General features: G+C 43.2%; 1 protein-coding gene across 4 annotated transcripts in view; it reads right to left on the bottom strand.

The window, feature by feature from the left end:
• Window positions 1-164: 164 nt before the first annotated feature.
• Window positions 165-22,665, bottom strand: part of si:ch211-200p22.4 (phosphatidylinositol-binding clathrin assembly protein) — a 74,923-nt gene continuing 52,422 nt past the window's right edge. For 3 of the 4 annotated variants that reach the window (XM_053860883.1, XM_053860886.1, XM_053860884.1), the window contains 7 exons: window positions 16,198-16,341; window positions 16,055-16,085; window positions 14,111-14,243; window positions 13,206-13,229; window positions 7,092-7,148; window positions 6,034-6,150; window positions 165-4,941 (listed from right to left, as the gene is read on the bottom strand). In XM_053860883.1, coding sequence (XP_053716858.1) covers window positions 4,927-4,941; window positions 6,034-6,150; window positions 7,092-7,148; window positions 13,206-13,229; window positions 14,111-14,243; window positions 16,055-16,085; window positions 16,198-16,341 — 521 coding nt within the window. In that variant the 3' untranslated portion in view covers window positions 165-4,926. The remainder of the gene's footprint in view (window positions 4,942-6,033; window positions 6,151-7,091; window positions 7,149-13,205; window positions 13,230-14,110; window positions 14,244-16,054; window positions 16,086-16,197; window positions 16,342-22,665) is intronic. The other variant, XM_053860885.1, reaches the window with a different exon arrangement.

Raw genomic sequence — 22,665 nt, 5'->3', positions numbered from 1 at the left:
TGGCGCTGTCAGTTTAAAAATGACATGAGGTTTCATTGAAACGCTTGTTCAAATCAGAATATATCAGAGCAGAGAGTGCCCTCTAGTGGGCGTTGGACGCTGGACAACAACGGTGTGACTGACCAACCTGACAGTCCATCAAAAGAAACGCAACATCAGCCATGTAGGAATGGAAAATGACTTTATTTCTTCCAAAAAGAGAGAGAAAACAATCCCAAGAATAAACAAATATACTGCTGTAAAATAAAAGCCTGTGACTTTTGTCGCCGGTAACAATAGTTGGCCGCTCCATGCTGGATACAATCCGTATAGGTCTGCTTTAAATAAATAGAAAACATGTACAAAGAGCCGGGGGAGGGGACAGAAAGGAGAGAGATGCAGAAGGTGTCTTCTGCTCTTGGAAACATTTGGCATGGTTGGGAACTCCAGACTCCAAATCGGTGTCATCCGTCTGTTTGGCCCGGCCCCCGCTGAGCAGTAATATATCTAATAATAATGCTAATATCTTTCATGTTCTGGAAAGAAAATATGTTGTTGCAGATTATGAGATTATGCAGCTGAGCTCTGTGTATTCTCTATGTACAGAAGAGTGAGGCAGCAGTCCGAGGTTTCTTTCCGACAACACAGATGTAAGGAAACCCAAAAACAAACGTGCACAGGAGATGGAGATTCACCACACCGACGGAAACACCTAAGCTCAACTGCCTCTTTTGTGTCAGCGCTGTGGCTGCAACCTTCGCTGTCCCTTGCTACACCTGTGGTAGGCAGAGTGGCCTGTAGATGGCGCCACATCAGCGGAGAACGGAGGAGATGGGGTTCCATCAGGACTTGTGCTGCAACATCTTTGGGTAAGGTCCGACACGCTACAGTGACTTGCTCATAAACTGATAGAAGTCAGCCGATCCAGGGCGACTGACCCGAAGTTCAACAACGGACAACAAGAGAGAAATTTTTCATCGTCATAATCATCACCATCTTCATCACAGCCAACGTCATGCTTTTTCTAGAAAAAGAGAAAACAACCATGCACTCCAGAAGGACTGGGCAGGTCATCTGCACGACAGCCAGATTCACACCCGTGGACTTCTGCCCACCCAGATTCATGCTACAACGATGCAGAGAGAGGCGACGCCACCAACGTCCGACACATCTCGACAGGAAGGCTGTGCCGAGTGACCCGGACTGGGCTTCTCCCAGCACGTCACAAACAAAGTGTAACACGTGTCAAAGAGGGAACAGAGCGGTTACGGTGCCGGGAGTTCAACAACAACAACAACAACAATAAAGAAACCGAGCTGGAGCTGACTCTTTAGTATTCCGGGCCAGAAAGCTGTGATATGCGGCGTGAGCTGATATGTATTCACCTTTCTTTGGGGAAAATGATAATGACTGGATTTTGGACCGGCGCCACCAGAACTTTCTGGATTTATCGCAGCAGGTTCCAGACAGCACGGCAACTGTCAGCAAAAATAAAGGACTCGTGATTAGAAGTCATTAAGGTGCCAATGCACAGACGTCCATTAGCAAAAGAGCTTCAAGGTTGAACAGAAAGGGACCTTGGAATTTAGGGGGGGGGGGTGAGTAACTTCCTACCTGCACGTACAGGACAAACCCAAACACAACAAAACACATAACTGGCGAGTCTTATGGTTCAAGACCAAAACCTGAAGTATCCCAGGACAGTGCCTTGCCGGCTGCCACTGGGAAGTTACTATGTACAGAAGAGTTTAGTTCCAAACCAGAGGTTGAGCTGAATTCTGTCTCTCTCACACGCACACACGCACACACACACACACAAAAAAAGCTGCTTTTCACCTGCTGACATCTTTCAGAGACAAAAAGAAGTTTGAAGATAGCAGCCAGAAGGAGGTGCGCACTAAAATCTAGAAGAGAGTGAGAACCACAAAGCCTCCGATGGGGTTCTGCTACAGCTAGAGTGGACGGAGACACCAAGCAGGGAAACAGCTAGGAAACACTGGCCGAGGAGACGGTGAGGCAGGAAAACAACAGCTGGGCTCTACGGAGGGGATACGATGGCTCTACAGCTAACACAGGACGGTGACCAGGAGAGCGACACTCACGGGAACAGTGGCTGGCTTGGGCAAACACTTGAGACGAGTACTAGCTATTTCAACTATTTGTACATATCTACACTTATCGAACATCGACGGAGCAGGCTAAGAAGCATTCTAGAGAGAGAGAGAGAGACCACTGAGACGAAACTGCACGAATGACGCAAGATTCTCAAGGTTGCATGGACATGGGACGCCGGAGCGATGGACCACCCACTGACGGCTGCGATGGAGATGCCGGGTTAAAAAAAGTCTCCGAATGATAGAAAATAAGTTGTAGTTGTCAGCCAAAGTGGCTGGTCCATTTACACAACTTGTTATAGTAAAACCCCCGAAATATCTACAAACGTCTAGTCTTATTTTCAAACTTTAACGCCAGGAAAAAAGCTGGCAGCAGCCCTAGGATGGCAGGATAGTCCGATCAGTGCAAACTTCTTGCATGTGCATTTCGCAACAAAATCTGACTCTACGAAAATCAAACAACAAGCGCCTGTTGTGTCAAACTCACTGGCTCAAAGTGATGTCATGTGACCCTCAGAAATAGCCCTCAATGGAAACGGTGAATGCCCCCCCCCCCCCCAACACACACACACATGACAAATGCATCATGAGCAAAACACACCCACGGTCAACATCCAGGCGGGTGAGGGACACTTTGGCTGAAGGACCACTGTTTCACCAGACAACATCTGGGATTATTCCTGGAAACACCACTGGCAGAATTGAGGCCAAAGGTTTGGCGTCGTTGTTTGGCTCGCGCGCAGACATTCAAACATAAAGCCACTTGCTGCTGATTCAGTGCAATTTTAAATCAATTGGATTCAGAAACTCCGCTCAGTGCTGCCGCCACCGCCGACGCTCACTGACGCTCAGTTCGGAGCCGCTCTTGGAGGAAGTGTTAGTGGAAAAGCTACCGTGTCTGATAGGTGAATGAGACACAAAGAAACAGACACACGAGTCACCAGAGGACAGCGCGGGGCTAACATGACACGTCGTGGAGTCACTGTGGAGTCAACTAAGAACTACATGTTTAGCATGTAGCATTGTGATGAGATAGCACGACAGAATCGTGAACGCTGAGCTGACGTTTCATGACGAATTTGAAAGTGCTAGCTAGCCTAGACAATCATTTACTAGCTAATATATGAAACTGATTCTGCAATTTAGCAGCCAACCGGAAATATTTTGCTGAACGCCAGGATTTTGACGCCTTTTGGGAGGAAAAAAGCAACACTGGAAGTACTTCATTTTCCAAGCACTGGGGAGTATAGTGCTGTTACAACAGTGGTTAGCTCAGTGGCTACATGAAATAGCTGACACTGCATGTATATGAGTAACATAAATGTTAGTATTATCAATTAAAATGAATGATGGAGCTAAAAAAAATGTGTTCTGTCATGTATATACATCACAGTTTTCTGCAAATGGAATAAATCATTTGTTTTGCTTTTTTAGTGGCGTGCAGTAGTCAAGCTATCAAATAGCCTGAAGCAATGTAAAATGTTATGCATGTGAAACACCACCAAGTAGCTCCTTAGCTTGTGGCAACGTGCAACGTTTGGCCATGATAGATATTAAATATTAAAGCAATAATTTAATTAGAGTGGAGAAGTCAAAAATGAGGAAAAATCTGAACAAGACCAAATGTCTACTTTGTAACTTCACATCATTGAAGCGCTATCCAACGTGTTGGATAAAGTCGCCTGTAAAACTAAACTGGATCTCAGGGAGGCGTTGCCTTGTATGTGGCACGTGTCAAACACAACTGTGGGGTTTAAGTTGATTTCAATTTCATCCTGTTATGGTGCTCTACACTGCTCATCAAAGAGCTTTTTCACTAAGTAAGTTCCTACTACTGGCACTAGCCTCCTGCTTTCTCAACAGTCTGTGGATCAAAGTTGGACTCGCCAGCATCTTGTGAGCACGTTGCTCTCATCCTGGTGTCTCGGCGTATCTGCGGCTTTGATTAGAGAAATGAGGGCGGCATGAGTAACAAAGACTTCAAGCTTCAAACAACGATCCACAAACGCGTTTTCGGCACATAGCTGTACATATTCTGTCGACATTCAGGAAAGACTGCAGGAGAAAAACACGAAAATAAACAAAGAGAAAATCCCAACAGAGAGAAAAGTTGTGGGGAACACACTGGAGGAGATCTTCGAGCAAATCCTTCTCTGATGGGGCTGATGTGGACTCAGATACTGGGGGGAGGGAGGGGAGGCTGGATCTGCCATCTGAAACAACTAATGCCGAGAACACACACACACACACACACACACACACACACACACACACACACACACACACACACACACACACACACACACACACACACACACACACACACACACACACACACACACACACACACACACACACACACACACACACACACACACACACACACACACACGTCCTTGTGCCGCGTTCCAATTTGCCACTACAGGCGGACAAAAGCAACCCAGGGGGGACTAAATAGCACCAGTATGAAATAAAGCTAAGCTCAAATTTTTGCCTCCAATCCACTCATCTCTCCACAGCATCTCTTCCAACACACACACACACACTGCTCCATCAATACAAATTAAACAGAAAGATAGCAAGCACACACACACACACGCGAGCGAGCAGTTGTTTCAGACTGGATCAAACCTCCCTTCATCCCTCTGTTCTCCGCTTGCATCATTCTCTCATCGTCTATATCTGACTTGTTTCTAGTGTTGGTGGGTTTTCTTGTCCGTCTCTTCCACGTTTGCTCAAATCGTCGCTCCGTCCATTTGATCGTCCTCATGTGGGTTTTCTTCTGCTCTTTGTTGTTTGTGGCTTTTGGCACTCTGCATCCATCCAGGCTGGATCACATAAACTGCATCTAGACACCAAGAGAAACACGGTGGGAAATGCTCAGAGCTGCAGTTATTAACCGGTGGTTTTAGGGTTAGTGTTTTTCCTCTTGTTTGGTTCTTTGGTGAAGCCGCTCTCTCCCCCCAACTAGCGGGCAGGAAACCTTTGTGAGACGAACAGGAGGCAGGATCTATTCCTGACTTGCGGCTCGGTATCATGAAGTTTGTAATGCATGGGTCACCAACATCTGACCTCTGAAAACCTGACATCCAGTATATACCCAGTACCGACGAGGTGTCCCAAGGTGGCTGTTAGCATTTACTGTTAGCTTTCTGGTAAATATGAATCTCGCTCACAAGTTCCTGAAGGCAGCAGACATCAGGGTACGAAATGAAAACTCAAACAAAACCTTGTTTAACAGCATTTCATGTCACTGTGGATGAGTTTAAAAAGTGAGCAACGTTCTCTTTAATGCTGGTGAGACATATAGGATAATACTAACAATAGTTTTTATTCCCTAAAACAGGCTTTTAGCAAGGAGGGCGTCTGCAAAACATGAAAAAATAGACGTCCGATTTCCGACCGTATAGCTTGGCTGCCAGATAACCCTGGTATATGGAGGTATCTGGAGGCCAAGCTACGGTCAAGAATCGGACGTCTATTTTTTCATGTTTTGCAGACGCCCAGACGCCCTCCTAACTAAAAGCCTGCTAAAATATGACTTTGCGACTGCTGCAGTCGAGTTGAGCAACTTCACTTATGACGAACTCAAACCCTGATTCTGAACTGACACGTTTGACATGTTGGCAAAGTACTTCTGCTACACATGAACTGAGCAGAAACCACTTCCCAGACACACAGGTATGAATGATAATCGAACAGGGAAGTGAAAAGCACCAAGTACCTAGAGCAAAGGCGCCATCTAACTGTGTGGTTCGCCAGTGAAACCTGAGCGAGTAATAAGATGCGCCTCTGTACTTGAACATGTATCCAACTAAAATCACTTTTAACCAACAGACTGAATCAGGATCACGGAGGCCGCTGATGGTGTCAGAGAAGACTCAACAGTTAGTGCCGTCCTGTTCTTTGCTGCCAACATCAGCATCTGAGGGGTTCTCACCTGGGCTCCAGGCATTGGCGCGAAGGGATTGGTGGGTCTGAGGACAGGCTGGTTGTACATCATTGGCTGATGAGCCATCATGGGTACCCCGCCCATCTGACCCATCGGGGGAGGAACCTGCAGAGACACATGTACAGTGCATCACCCATTAAGGCAGTGCCTTTAATGATATTTTAAGAGGTCGCGGGAGCCAGAGGCTTGGTGCACAATGCAGGGGGGAAGATGAGTGGGAGCGGCAGACGCGGGAGAGACTCCGGTGACTGTGGCGTGTTTGGCAGAGATAATGCGTCAAGATGACAGGACTGGAAGTGTGAGGCAGCGGGCCTGGTGCTTCTGTTGACGCCAACCTTGTCACGTTGACATTAAACTGCACGACTGGTGTCGTCAGACACGTCCACACAGATTTGCACACAGAGCCAGGAGGCTTGAGACTTCCACTACTATGTTTGATTCTTTTATTAATGGTAAAACAATAGTTTCGGTGGCAAGACTTTTTAATATTTAAAACCGACGTCCCACCAATACAAACCACATTCGAACAGTGCCTCAACACACTGCAACAGCTGCAGCTTTCACACCCTGATATAACATGCCATTTTCTGAAAAAATCTAATGTTGGCCTCGAGGGCATTGTGTTTTGGCCTGACTGTGACTGAGTCACGATTGTCAGGAGGCATCTTGACATATTGATATTCAACTTAAATATTTCAATAAGATATATTTAGCTTTATTACGATATTGTTCAGTAGTTAAAAAGGGGTATTTACTCACTGAGCATCGGTGACCAACGGCGACCTTTTATTTTCTATCATAAAAGTGTATTTTTTCTGTCATTATTTGACACTTTTCAGTGTTGCTTGTCAACATAAAGTCACACATGATATTTCAGACATAAGTGGCACTTCCTTAATCTTACACTACACTCATGCAGATTGTTTTAACTGTTTCTATGCTTTGGCTTCTATAAGATGAACAGTATTTTCAAACAGTGAGATAAACAAGCAGTTGCATATTTACCAGAAACAACACATGAGTTATTTATGATCACAAACACTCACCATTCCAAACATAGGCACTTGTGGTGTCGTCATGGGGAAAGCAATGGGAGCAGGAGCCTGTCGCGGAAATAAGAAGAGCATAAATCACTGAAGGCAGGTGGGGGGGGAGGGGAGACATTAGCAAGGTCCAAATTCAAATAAAAGAACAAACAAGCTGGAAGTGGAATACTGAAATACAGCACAATTCTTCGGCTGCCTTTTATGGCTTACAGGAATAACACGTTTCATCACGGGAGTGATAAATAAATTCACGCCAAATACTATTTGAGAAGCGACGGTAAATGCTGATAAAGTGCGAATGTGTTTGTGTGTGAGCGCGCGTGGACATGCAGCAGTCAGCACAGCTACTTAGTGGAATCCCACTGGGAGGGATCATTACTGCAGCTTTAAAAGAGGCGGCTCAATAGGACAGCGTTTAACCGTGCCCTCCATACTTCACAAATCAAATTCACCACGGCTCCACCAGCTCACATTCTACTGAATTTGTAGCAGCAGAGCCGACCATCAGATTTCTGCCGGACAAATAAGTCATCTATGTTGTCGGCGGCGATGCCTTAGTGGCGAGGAATCCTTTGATGCTGCTCAACTTTTAGAGGGATCTATTTCTGAAACATGTTTGGGTCACAGTGGTGCAAGAAGTGGATGTTTTTTCAGAACTTGAAAAGGTCATATTTTGACATATATCTGACTGTTGGAAAATCCTCAAAAGCACAACATAACTTCAGAATACCAAACAATGTGGCAATTTCGTTCTTTGAACTTGCCAGTTTGTTCGTTATGACGCATGAGAAGAGAGGTCCTTGTTGGACGTGCATTATGAGCATAGTAATGATCAGCTGTATTTATCGTAGTTTGAGCTCACCACGGGATGAACCGTCCACCTTCGTGGTCGAGAAAGTGCAAACAGTGTTTTGCCCTTTAAAGCAGTTTGTGAACAGCTTTCAAAAAGCCCTACATAAATAAAGTATTATTACTATTATAATATTATATTGAAAAAAAATTATCCTGTACTCCATCATCACGGACTGGTCAACCCTTTGTGCTATTTCACTGTCTGTTACATTTAGCATAAGGTTACAAATGGCCATCTATGGTGAAAATATAAATCATGCATGTTTCTCTTTGAAAGAGGGTTACACAGAAATCAGTCAGAGACACATTGAAAGCAGCATAGACAAGTGTTGTTTGTTCAGATAAAACTAATTCAAATTTTATCTCGGTAAAACGCTTGTCGCACTCAACCTGTGATCTGGAAACCACCAGGTGCCACACTAACTCCTGACTCAGACTCTGATTTGAGGAGCACTGTCTCTGTATCGTATATGATCCTACTCCTTCAGTTTAACATGTTTGTCCTCCTCATGAAAAGCATTAAGTTGACAGTTTTATTGATTAAATGTTTTTATTGGTCTTCCAGCTGGTGGCAAATCCAGTGTCCACTTCACTCCAGGGACAATAGATTCACAGATTCTGAAGAACTGGGATGAATCATGAGAAAAACTCCTCAATGGAGCATGAGCTGTTTTGTGCAAAACCTGTGACGCAGGAGGTCGTGTGTGTAAAACCAAGTCTGCTGTGACGTGTCTGCTGCAGTTTGGTACAACGTGGGAGCTGCTTGAAAAACATTCCACTGAGCCTTTGTAGCGAGGTCTTCAGGAACGTCTCCCTACACAGTCCTCATCTCCCAGGAAAACACACCCGCAGTGATGAAGTCACTCCATCAGGTGTGAGAGCGCAGTGGTGGAGGTATTTATACAAGAAGGTGTGTCATCACTCCTCCGAGGGATCCATGACAGTACTGTTGATGCAATGAATGTCTGCAGTCAACCTAATAGAGCAGAATTGCATGTCTTTTGTAGGGCTTTTTTCCAACTAAATTATTCAGAAATGGAGGAACTTCTTTCATTTCTTTTAGCTCTTACATTCCAGCATATGTTCAAGGTTGCATCACTCTGACACTGTAGCTCATTCTGAGCACATTGTAAGGCATGACGATGCCCCTTCAATACGGTGGAGGAGTCACTTTATTAGAACAGCAAATGAATACATTAAGATATTTATTATTAATAAAAGTGTATTGTAAACTAATGTTGATGATGAACTTGCATCACAGTGTTACAGGGATAATAAACTACTTTGCAGTGAATGGCATCTCCCAGTTGGCAAGTCTTGTTATTTGAACAACCATTTCAAAGAAACTTCACATCACTTTCAAACCAAGAGTGCCACCTACTGAGCTCTGAGAATGAGGACCTTGTTTCATGAAGCCTTCTTAGCTCATTACGGTCATATTTTCAAAGAAATAACAAAAAACTTTTGACAAATATACAGACAGTACATCTTCATTCCACAGTATAAATATTTTGAGAGGGTCCTACTGACAAAAAAGGAATGATATCCACAACAAAAGAGATCTCAATGTTGTGATGTCACCATGTTGGCTGACGTTCAGGGACTCCTCACTTCTCCACTAGAGGGATCATCTCCCTTCTAACTCAAGAAACAATGTGAAAGTCACCAACCTTTGACCACACGTGAGCGTGGAGAGCAACAAACCCACCCCTCGGCATAAACAGGTCAACAGTGGCTTTCTTTCTAAAGTAACTTCTCACACCGTACAACTGCAACCACTTCTATCCTCCGTGAGAAACATGTTGAGACCCAGTGAGTAGCAACATATTGAAGTCATACACCGCATTAGCTGTGATAGATTACAATCATTAAGTAATCCCGTCTGAGGTTTGACAATTCCGTGAGAAAATAAGGAACGTCACCGCGGCGTTATCCTGTAATTGCTACTCAGGAAGCGGCACGGTCATTAAAGTGGCCGTGTCAGCAGCGCAACAGAGTGGGGACGTTGTTTGGGTCTGAGATAAAATTCAATAAAACAGGGTTGTACTCACACTTAAAAGTACTTTCAGCGGCATTTGATTCAGTTTTCCATTCGCATCTTGCTTATTGTGTCAGTGTGGTTCTGTTCAACAACTCATATCACTGGGTGCTGACTACACCTGTTGAACAGAGGTGTTTTACAGCAGTAACCCCATACAGTTAATGCATAAACTCATCCGTCACTGTCCACCCAGGAGCAAAACGCAATGAACCTTTTGGTCGTGTATAACTGAGGGAGGAAAAACACACCAACTCCCCAAACAAGATTTGCTGATCATCATCGCATATCAGCCTTGACTCGTGTAACACTTTTCATTATCTGCTCTAAAATGCTTCAGTTGGCTTCCACTCAAGTGTAAACTGATCTGAAGAGCTGATCACTGTGATTGATCGGTCACTTACTTTTCAACTCAGCTCCATTAATGGGCCTGACCTGCCGAGGCAAGAGGAAGAAGAGGAGAGGACTCCCTTTTTGCAAAAGCACTTTCTAAAATCTTGAATTCCAGAAAAACCTCTTTTCTGACACAGACTTGTAGCACATGTTTATGCAATATTTCTAGATGATTCCGGCGGCTCACGCTGGGACCTGGATGGTGGCGGATAATGAGCGGAGGGAGATGAACTAAATTGAAAAAAAAAAACATTTAAAGGCTACAGGCTTGTAATAACGTTTGCATTTTTTAGAGGGGTGGGACTTGCTGTGACAAATATATTAATGTAACTCAAAAGCATTGCTGTTTAAGGTTCTGATCATGTTTTCAGCTGTTTGATCCGCGATGACCCCGTGACCATGCAGCAGTCCCATCAGTGCAGAAGTGTCAACATTGCCTGGTGGGATGCAACAAAGTCATCAACATATTTCTCTTTTCACTGGTGCTCTGATACAGTGTCAACATCATCATGTGCCTCTCAAGTGAGGTTGTAGGTCTAGTTCCAACATACAGTATGTCGCCAAACTTGGTTTAAAAAGATGTGAGGTCTCAATGAAATGGTTGTTGAAATGCGAAGACTGTAGAGCAGAGAGAGCCACCTAGTGGGCACTGTTTTCTGATGCCCATCTCATAAGTCCATTGTTACTTTATATGTACAATCCTGATGTTGTTCAAGCCCAAACACAAATGAGGCACAGATACAGAGACTGCAGAAGCTGCCGAGGTGCCAGGCGAGGTACAACTCTGATATGAGACTTCTACAAAGACTGATTTGAGTAAAAAAGTCTGTAGCCGACTTTTTTTTTTTTTTTTATAAAACCAACCATCTGACTGACTGTGTGTGTGTGTGTGTGTGTGTGTGGAGGCTGTAAATCAATTATTGATGTCAACTCTGAAAACATGTCAAAGGCGGGTATAAAGTAGGTGAGACATCATTTATGCGTGGATAGGCTGTCTGCACCAGTGTAATCTGTCTGCAGCCCAGCTGTCGGGCCTCACGCTCCTTCCTGCCTCATATGTTTCCAGCTCACTTTTTTTTTTTTCCCAGACCTTGATTCCGTCATCTCCTCTGTTGTCAGACGAGCAGACTTGTATATTCCCTTTTGGCCTCCTCTATTCCTGATTTCTTTCATCCCACATAGCTTTAATGTGCGCTTCCTCTCCGCGCCGAGAGGGCTGAACTTTTGCTACTCCCTGTGTCGTCTTTGTCGTCTGTATGAGTCAGAGTAATGACCTGAAAAGCCTGCATGGTAATGCGAGGGTTAATGTCGTACATGCTTTACTGGGGCTCTCGGGTGCTCATCGAGCCGGGCCTTTTGATTTTGTGCCCTTGTGCTTGAGAAAGACGTGGGTGAGAATACCTCTGATGGCTGCCTCATGCGATGGGTGTAAAGTATGTCTAGTGAGTTGCACATTTGACATAAGAACAAAACACACTTGCAGGATAACACCAGACTAATATGTGGCAGGTTAAGCTCTCTCTGCTTTTGTCAAGCGTCCATTCACTCGCTATCCTCCCTCCAACACCTGTCACATTTACTTGGTAAGATGAGCCAGAATGCAACATGACACCGGCACTTTATTTTCCTAGAGTGGTGACAAATCACTTCCACTAGAAAGTACAATGACTACTTCAGTACGTCATTAGGATTCATCTTACCTTAAAGGAATGTCCAGGAGAATACAAAAAGGCATCAGTCAATATTCTCACACAGACAGGGTGGTTATGTATTGGTGGCAGAGTGCTTCTGTTCTGCACTCTGCCTGAAAGTCTCCATGTTCCTGACCTACCACTTTCAGCGTGCTCTATTTCATATTACCTGACAACTCAGCCCCACTGACCAAAGCTGAAGTGCCGGGTGTCACTCCAGTTTAAGTGCAGTGCCTCACAGATCACTGAAAGAAAATCTGCCAAAACTGTTCTCTGCTCGAACTACACTACCTATGCTCGAGGACGCCAGAGTTTCGTACATATTCATTCGCAACCATCACTTCTATTGCTTATTAATTTAGTAGAGTGCCATGGACGGTTTTCCATTTATAAACTTGACCACAAAAGAATGTGACTGGCTGGATTGTTCGACACTTCCTGCTGTGTTGTTGGAAAATTCTTGAATAGCAGACTGTGAATAGCTTGCCTCCTAACATGTTTGGTTTCACTAGGTCTGAAGAAGAAGACTTTTTTCCTTAATTCAGAAATAACATTGCCATAACTGCTTTTGACGTTCAATCGTTTCATATTGATGTGTAATGAAGATGACGTCAGCCAATCCATCCTGTCCTCAGAAGTCACACCCCATTCCCAATATCAATATATCTGAAACTATTCAGTACAGTTTTCAGTGTGGGTGTGGGGCGAGAGTCTGGTGGTATCAGAAGGAGTGAGAAGAATGAGAACTGCGTTTCTGAGAGGAGGAGCATAAGAAAGACTTTAACAATGAATCACTCTTTTGGGCTGATGCTGCTCTTCTGTCGTTTCTGCTCTAAATCATCGGGATTTGATGAAGGCTGGCAGCTATTTAGTTATAACCAAATGAGATAAACTGCTGAAGAGCAACAAAATATGCTTTTAGATTGGTTTCTACTGCCGTTACGACTTCAAGTATATTGGTACCTGCATGTTTAAAAAAAAACAGTGTCACGTGTGTTCAGCAGAATAACAAAACTATACGGAAAAAACGCCAAAATATGTACACATTCTTACTCATCCAGAAACATCAAACTAAATCTCACAGAGACAAAAGTAGAGACACCCGCATCACTTTTGCACTTGACAGATATAAGTACTTACATAACTAGTATAGAACATTCCATTCTGCATCAGGACGCAACGGGGAAAAGATGGACGACAAGAATGATGGAAAGAAAGATAAAGGGAGAATAGTCGAGGTAGAGCGAACAATAGAGTGATGCGCGCGAGATACGTTTGAAAGGGAATGGAAAATATGTAGAGGAAATGTAACAAGTGGAAATAAAGGTCAGCGGTCAAGGACAGATGGGCAGATGCCAGATACAGCAAAGAAAACAAAACAGGATGAACAGAAGATGACAATGCAAAACAGAGAGGAGATAATGGCAAAACAGGGCAAAGAAGGGAAGGAAGACGGGAGGATGACCGTGCAAAAACCAACGGAGGGAAGATCAGGAGGATGGAGGAGGGTTGATGGGAACAGCGAAGAAATCAAAAACAGATATTGAAGAAAGACAGACACAGGAAGCAGAGGGTTAGTGATAGTTTCTACTCGTCAGCTACAAATTACAGAGCAGAGATCAGGACGACAATCAGGAGCTGCCGAGAGCTCACAACACACACAGACAAACACACACAAACCCAGAACATGCTGGGGCAGAGAGGACGAGCTAAACACAAATAAACAGTGTTCTGGATTAAATGACTGCTGGAGACCAGAAAAATACGAATCAAGAGATGCAAGCGGTTACACGACACGGTGAGATCTGGTTTCCAGAAACTCCCCATGACGCATGCACACGGGGATGAACAGCCGGCTCAACGCCGCCTCGTCGCTTTGAATATATGCTTGATATTCATATATGTATATGGTATATATGTGCTATACAGATGCAATTGTTAATAGTTGTAGCAAAAGCAGTAAAAGACAAAAGAGGAAGGGCAGTGCAGCATGCTGAGGATGCTACCATCATGCAAGAGTGTGAGAGCAGACTCTCGTATCTCACCACGTGTTGTACAGGAATTGGTTGAGGTGCCATTGGTGCTGGGCCCCACTGAGTGGTGGACATGGTCTTGTTCTGCCAGTTCTGCCCTCCGGTCAGCTTCTTCTCACCGGGCTGGCTCCACTGCATCTCTGGCCTGCACAGTGAAAAAGTCATGAAGTGAATGAGCCCCAAAATCTTCTTATGAGCAGCATTACTGTTCTCAGGAGGCAGGTATGCAGAATGACCAGGTACAGTGTCATACCATGCCCTGTATTGAAGTGACTCTAATGTCGGTAACACGAGTGACGAGTCCGATTAGTGGACAATTGAGATGAAGGCTGTAAAATATGCTTTTCAATAGACCGTAAATCCAGGAGTCTGTTGTCTGCTCACTGACCCACACCCACATCAATGACCACACCGTCATCGACGGCCTTCAAAACCCTCACCGCCTCCCCTCTCAGCACTGCATGAAATGAGAACTTCTTCTCGTCACTTTCAAGGCCCTTTATTATTCCGAATACCACATATCAACCGTTCAGTCTCTTGTAAAAAGATCTTCTTCAACAGATGCCGAATCTCTGGATCTTCAGAGAATTTAGAGAAGTTGTGCAATGAACTACAATGAACCATGTTGAAGGACACTGTCACTATAATACAGTTAAGATGGCGTCCCTCAATATGCTTCTTTCTGAGGCTTTTAGGTTGCAACCAGATCCCAGTGGAGTTCCATAGCACGAGTCTATGAACAAAATTTCAATCTGAGGTGGAGAGTAGGTTCAGATGCCAGAAAGCATAATGAAACAAATACAAAATTATATGATCGTCTGAAAGGTTGCTGCTACTCCTTTGCTACAACTCTTCCACGTTAAATTGATTTCTTTGAGGAGACCTTTCTTGTGCGCTTCATCCTGGAAGCAGGGAGACACACCTCACAGCTCACCAAAGGAAGTGAAATCAGTCCTAAAAAACAATTGGAACCAGATACATTTAAATCAAATGACCAAAAAAAAGACCAAAAACCAGAAAAGGTTAGGCCTACTAACTCGTCCGCTGTCCTGTTTGATTTTGGAGTTTATTGTTCTTGGAAATTATTTCAGCTAAGTACAGGATCCCTTCAGTGTGACTCTGGGCGCACTTGTCCATCAAGGGACATTTTGTTTTGGCATTTGATAAAGATAAACATTACCCCATTGAATGGGTGGTTTTTACAGTAAGCATCACTCATTCAAATGGTCTAATAGACTCCTACTCTGCCTCCTGGGTGGTACAGTAGGCAGGGATGAGACCACTCCATGACAAAGAGATACATTTCATTTAGCTGCCAACCCAATCCTGAATCCTCACTCCAACTGTAGACTCAAAAAAAGGGATGGCTGTAGCAGGGGGGCCCTCGTAGAATGGGTGATAAAAGCCTTTCAGACAAACCAGTAGGTACAGGAGGAGCCTTCTGGCCCATATGGACGGGTGGTATGTATCCACTCAATGATTGTGTCTGTACACTGTGGCTTTGACCTTGTAGAATCAGATTCAGATGAAAATACCTTACCAAATACCATTACATGTACATTTGAATGTCTATAGCTAGAGAGACAGAATATTCTCTTGAGTATATTCAACATGACCATGACCCAGTCGTGTGTCAACAACATATAATCATTTGCAGGTGAGACTTTGCAGGGTTATTTACAGGTAAATGTTCACATTTATTGGCACAGCGATACTTCAGTTATTCAAATGGAAGTGACAGTCTGCGTATGTGATCAATCTATTATTCTATGTCCAGCACTCCCTGCAACCCTGAACGGGACTAAGCGGTGGTTAACTGAAGATGTATCAACTGTTTAAATCAGAGACCTGACATGAAAAAGATGACCTGCACATGCTTGTGGTAGACCCTACATACTGAGACCAAACATGCTTCAGTGGTTAAGTTTACAATCTGTGACAATGACGAACACGTACTTTTTGGCTGGGGTACCACCAAACTGCAGATCTGAAGGGGAGAAACAGAAAAACAGGCCATCAGTCACTCAAATCCTGGCTGGATTAAGCTGTTTCCATGTATCACAGTTATGAATCCACCAAGGTGCAGATTGTTTACTCACTGCCCACGAGGTTGGCCAGAGAGGAGTCGAGGTCGTTGGCGAGCAGCTTTCCTCCAGGGTGGATGGCCATTTGAGGAGGAGGCGGAGGAGGAGCGCTGAGGGTGGGAACGGTAGGCTTCAACAGGTCTCCCAGAGCATCAAAACCTGGAGCGCAAACAGTCACACGAATAAATTAACCGAAATTCAGTCCTCCTTCACTTGGACAGTTATGTAAGCATGCAGATATATTCAGGAAAAAAGAATAAAGAAGGGAGCGGGGAAAAAAAGTTCAATCATGGATCAAATCCGAGTCAAGCTAAGTTCAACCGGGATATTGCCACTTTACAAAGCATCATGGATTTTATCGGAGAACTTCATTTTTGCCAGTCCCCGGCAAATAAGTAAGTGGAATTAGTCTTGCCCCAATTCCTTGCTTTTACCTGCAAGTCTGCAGATTCCTGTTCCGAGGAGATAAAGAATCTACATTAGTATTTTCTTCTCCCCAGAGCTGCCTCATTCTATCATCAGCCACTCTCTTAATCCCTGACTCAGAGGCTTGCAGCACTTGTTCTCGATGATTGATTTATCTATTCCCAGCTGTCATGTACACACACTCTGACTCATGAAAAGTCATTAGCTTCTACCAGCTATACGTGTGCAGCTCCGCAATCGGAGGGCCGACACTATACGGCTTTTAGCCAGAAGGTAGGAGTGAGCAATTTCCTGTCTTGCGGCGTCAATGTGTGCAAGTGTTAACAACAACTGTAGTCACTCTCATTTTGACGACCTCCCACATTAATCTGTGCAGCAGGGTGAAATGTGTAGGTACAAGGGGATGGAAGATGAGGCCGTGTAAAGAGAGCTGCTGCTGCTGAGCTACAGATTCAATAAATCACAGTTGGATTTAAATTGAGGCTAATATATAGCTAAAAAACAAAAAGTGAAAAAGCACTACCAGAGCGCAGACGTCCACCATGCAACCCACTTCTAACCGTAATGGGATTTACACTACTGTCCATTGAAAGCTCTTTCATGATAGGCTCCAGACATCTTCTGTAGCAACCCTAAAACAATGTCCAACACTTTTTAGCATGGAAGCCTCAAGGACAATGTTTCATTGAACTGGTTATATGCTGCGTTTTACAAAGTTATGCTTTCCATTTCTTCCTGAAATTGCTCTGAGCACTTTTACCCAAGCAGGTGACAGATGAATATTAATATTCAAATGCAATTGGGAGCCCCACCACCAAAATGTAATCATTCATCCCTTGTCATATCACTGTGACAAAAATTTCATTGAAATCACTTCATGACTTTTTGAGTTATTTGAGTAACAAGGTCTAGATAACAAAATTTAAATTTGATGTTACATTCTGAAGGTGCAATTCCAGAAATTCCAACTGCCATTATTTTTATGGACAATACATTGTGTTATTTAAAAAACATAAATGGTGATATCAAGTATTCAAAGTGGCATTTAAAGGGCAAGTATCCAAATGGCTTGCAAGCCATGTATTCTCATACTCCCATCGACGTGAAACCTGGCCCTACAGGTAATAAGCGATAAATCAAACCAATAGGGGAGGAAAGAAACTGGAAATAGAGTGGGTATTACTTGGAGCGCTTTACCAAATGCTTTGTTTTTCAGACCTGGCTGTGCACATTTATACAATTCACTTAAGTAAGCAATTCACATTCCTGCCTCCTAAATAGTTTAAATGAATCAAACAATGCACATTCATGTTGTTTCCATATTTGCTATGGAGTTTCTCATGAAACCTTACAGAGCCAAGAACTGGGAGAGATGTATCTAGAGATATTTTCTGAAACCACACAGACTAAAAAGGTGAATTTGAAATGTAAAATAAACCAAACTACTTCAAGAGACCAAACATAAGAGAGAGGACAGGGACTATAATTTTACATAAGAGAAGAAAGTAAAAAAAAAAAAATGGGTGGAATAATATTTTGGTAGGAAGCAGCGTGCAGCTCTGACAGTGGTGCTGACACAAGGTATCTGCAACACTTTTCCTGCTAGCGTAGCAGATGAGAGGAAGATGTAGGGAGGCGATGCAGACAGAGAAGGAATAGAAGTGAACTGAGAGAGTGGGTGAGAACGAGAACCACAGGCACTTTGGGTCTCTCCGTTCCTCTGCGTCTCTGCTGTCACTGTGACAAAACACTTTGGCAATGTGGGAGATTTGTTTCCTTCTTTTTTATTTTATTAAACCACCCTGTCAGGAGAGGCAGCAGGATTAAATTAAAGCAAGAGAGCAATGGAAGAGAGCGGAAGACGGAGCGACTCTCAGTGGAGGACACGCACAACAGGACGGTGAGAGGAAGAGAGAAAAAGAGACGACAAACCAGGAGAGGATTGGAGGAAACCAAGACAATTTCGATCAGTCAACAGAGTCAAAATCAGATGTGGAATTAGGCAATATGTTTCCCAAGTGCAATTAGGAAGGGAAGGGAAGCATAAATTGAAGGATTGGCCGGTCTTTTGTCAGAAAATGCTCTTTTCAGGAAATAAAATACATGTTATTTTAAGTAGTTTTCTGTCATTTTGAGGTTCAAGTGAACAGAATGTGAAGAAAATGTGGCAGTAAACAGACCTTCAGCAACAGCCCAAAGCAAGTGGTGGATGTAAGAGGTTGCAGAGGTGACATGTAGGTCAGAGCAACATTATTATTATTATTATTATTATTATTATTAACAATAATAATTCAACAGCGAGTAGCTGTAGCAGTAGAGGAAGAAGTCAGTTAGACGATGGTGATCGTGGTGATGGTCCAAGCAGCATTAGCATGTAGTTCAATAACTTTGACAGGTAAGCTAGTATTTATACTAGGTTGGAGTAGTAGTAGTGACATGAACTGCACTAATCATTAGCACTTGCACGACCATACGTAGAGAAGAAGCAAAGCAATGAACCGTGATCAAGATGTCACCAGTGATTCCAAAAAGATGATTCATTGTAATATGAAAGGTGAGAAATACACTGTATACGAGCCTTAAAAGCAATGGAAAGATTGAAATAAGCAAATGAAGCACCACAACCTTAACAGACTAATAACTGAATAAATATCAGTCTTGCAGTTCATTTCCCTATGTTTACTGACTCATCACCATCGTGGTTCCATCTCTTCCTCCATTGTGTTTCCTTGATAGACAGATGCATTTTCCCTTGTCTGGTTGGTATTCACAGCATCATATTTGTTGTGAAGACCATAAACCAAAGGAATAATCTGTCTGCAATTACCCAACTTTCAGAGCTATTTCGCTTTGACATCAAGAAAAGCATTCAGGAAAATTGTATGAGAAGCTATTTCTCTGACAGTAAATAGGTAATTCGCAGCACTCCATATCAGGTGACAGGTGAGTGATGGATGTATTTTCGTGCTTCTGCAGGGATGGAGAATGAATTAAATAGGTGGATGTCTGTATTTAACCTGCTGTTTTGCATTGTGATGTAGATGGATTTGTGGCAGAAGGTTGTGGTTTACCCCGGTCAAACCAGAGCAGTGAGATATCAACTGCAGATCAAAGTGAAGTTACTTGAATGAGGCCGTTTTGAATTCACAAGAAAACTGTTGGCGATAAAAAGCTGCTTTTCTGAAAAAGCCTCCAAGGGGGGTTATCATATCACTTCCCTGAAGGGCCCAAAAACCACTTCTGACCTGAACAACAGGCCTTAGTAGCAGTTGTAGCAGTATTAGCTGCAGACAGCAACTCATCTATTTTGAGTCACAGCCAGCGGCAAGTCTTATGGCTAAGTGAAGAAAAGATTTGGGGAAGGATACCAAGACCTGATCAGAGTCAGGGCAAGAACAGCCAGACATAGTCGCCCCATAAGTGCCATACTCTTTTCTCTAATTTGACACTGGGTAGGGTGTTCCTCAACATATTGTCATCATGTTGTCACAACACAAGTGTGTGGTTTTTCACCATTTTGTTGGAATTATTTTGTACCCTTCTTCAAAGGCCTAAAATGTTTTTTTGTCAAATAGAAATATTACAATTCCACTCTAACCTAATCTGCAATATAATGATTGGGAAGGGAAATATTTTTTGGAGTCTTTTCCCCCTCAGTTGTGGGAAGGTTCAGGTACAGCAGCATATGTATAGGATAAAAATGTCAGCAATGGTAGAGTAATGCTTGCTTGTCTGATGAGTCTTATTTAATGCTATTTTGGCACTATTCATTTTATTGCATGTTGCATGTTTTCAACAGGTTCAAATTGGCATATAAATTATTCAATACTTAATAAAACTATTGACATCTTGGTAGTTACAGTCAGAAGGAATTGAAGATTTTAGACAAAAATCCAGGAGAAAAAAAGGATATAACAAGTATATTTTACTAGCTTTAAAGAAGGGTCAAAATGTTTTGTGGTATTAGGTTTAAGTGTTAAGACAGTCGTCCAAGACCACACCGAGATCATCATGGGGCAAGACCAGGAACAAAAAGACATGAAGACACATGCTTGGTGGAGAAAAACAAAATGTCTAAAGGCCAAGAACAAGACAAAGATGAGTGTTGAGATAAAGACATGATCAAGGGTCTCAAATTCATCCATAAAAGGGCAGCAGTGAGTGAGGACTTTTGTTCCAACCAGCAGCAGCAGATTAACAATAAATTGTTGACTGTCTTCAGATGCCTGTTATTAGTAACAAAACAGCACTCGCTGTGACCCATTTGTGGATTAGTTCAAGAACCTTAGCCAAGGACAAGACCAAGTCATGGCTTGGTGGGACCAATACTAGACTTTGACAGTCAAGGAATATTATTATAGAGTCAGCACAGACCACCAAGTTAGGAAAAGACAAAGAAAAAGAGTTTCCTTCGGAACAAGGAAAACAAAAGCATCAAGTGGTGCGAGTCCAAGACGAGGCGCACTAGACAAGTACAGGTAAATGCTCCTACATTTAGGGGGATATGAGCAGAAATGAGGTAGAATAAAGCCTCAGTGACAACGAAATAAAAAGGACAGCCAGCTTATGTAATTAAATAATGAAAGAGGTTCCAAACATGGAGAATTGATTTGTCTCAACCAAAGATACACTAAGGAAATGAAGGCTACAGTCTTATTCAATTCTACGTACACATCAATACCAGCAGAGAAGGAGAACAAAGACTGATTGCAGACAGGAAGGGAAGTAAGAGCTTTGAACGTGAAAATAGAGGGGGTGAAAATGGGGGAGGAAAGAATGATGAGAGCAGATGGAGAGGAGTTGCCTGGGTGATTTTGGATTTCTGAAGTGATGTAGAGATGATGAGGCAACGACAGAGCGCAAGACAAAATAAACATAAGGAGAAAAGGAGAAGGAGTGAAGAGACTGGGGGAAGCTGGTGGGAACAGTGTGAACACCAACAAACAAAGCCGAGGAGTGAGAGCAGACAGATGGGCTCCGGCGAAAAATGACAGACGATGTGTGAATGGAAGCTGTTAGAAGAATAACAGATATTCACATGTGGACACTTAAAGAGACACACAAACTGTTCAATGGGGACACATACAAATGGTAAGGCACACAGTTGCAGCACCCCCAGCACAGAAACACACTCGGGGAATTTTGGAGAGCTTCTGCCACTTGTCCAGATGGTGTGTTGGTCGTCGGGGTAGCAATTTTCACATCCACTATTAAAATAAAAGAGCTTGGCTGTAGGTAGCCAATATCAGACTAAAGCAGAGTCTCACAATGAGAAAGGGAAGATGAGCCAATAGACCATCATTATCAAATATCCAGTTGATATGGATTTTATTATTGCTATTCCTACTTTTTTTTCACCCCCAGGTAGAAAAGGAAAAACAAAGTGCTTGACTTATCGATGTTTTGTGTGACTTTGTCGTGAAATAGCTTTTCTTTCTTTTTTTGGGTGGGGGTCAGGGGCAGGTATTTAGCTCTACTAACAAGGTAGAACGGGGCCGAGCTCCAAAATCAAATCTTGTTGCCACCTCACATTTTAATTATTTAATTATTTTAACTCTCAAATGAACAGATGAAGTGTACTGCCCTAAAGTTACTCCATCATAACCAATTCAAAAGTATGTCAGCCCTTATAATAACTGAACCCCTCCTTAATTCTAACAAATCTGCTTAAAATCATTCTCCTTTTCACTCGTTTCAATTTCGCTCTCTACAAAAGTAACTATACATGTTATGTAAGACTTTAAAGCCAGCAGCAGTCTGGTAGCCTGAAGCTTCAATACCAAAATGTTGACCTTACCAAAATCATCATGCAGGCTAAGCAGAGATTCTCAGAAGTCTGCACTTTTTTTTGGCTCAAATGATTAATTCATATCGACCCTCCAACCGATGCTCACGCTCGTGTGTTTCAGTGGTAAACCTCGCATGCCTAAATACCAACAGGAGGCACACTCAGGTTAAGAGGCACAGAGATTGATTGTGTCACTTGTGTAGAGTTTCAAAGAAAGCAAGAAAATAAAAGGGCCAGAGGCATGAAACACTTAAGAGCCATCAATGGAA

Source organism: Synchiropus splendidus, chromosome 3, assembly GCF_027744825.2.
Source record: "Synchiropus splendidus isolate RoL2022-P1 chromosome 3, RoL_Sspl_1.0, whole genome shotgun sequence".
Classification (NCBI taxonomy): Eukaryota; Metazoa; Chordata; class Actinopteri; order Syngnathiformes; family Callionymidae; genus Synchiropus; species Synchiropus splendidus.
This window is presented reverse-complemented; position numbering and strand designations above follow the sequence as displayed.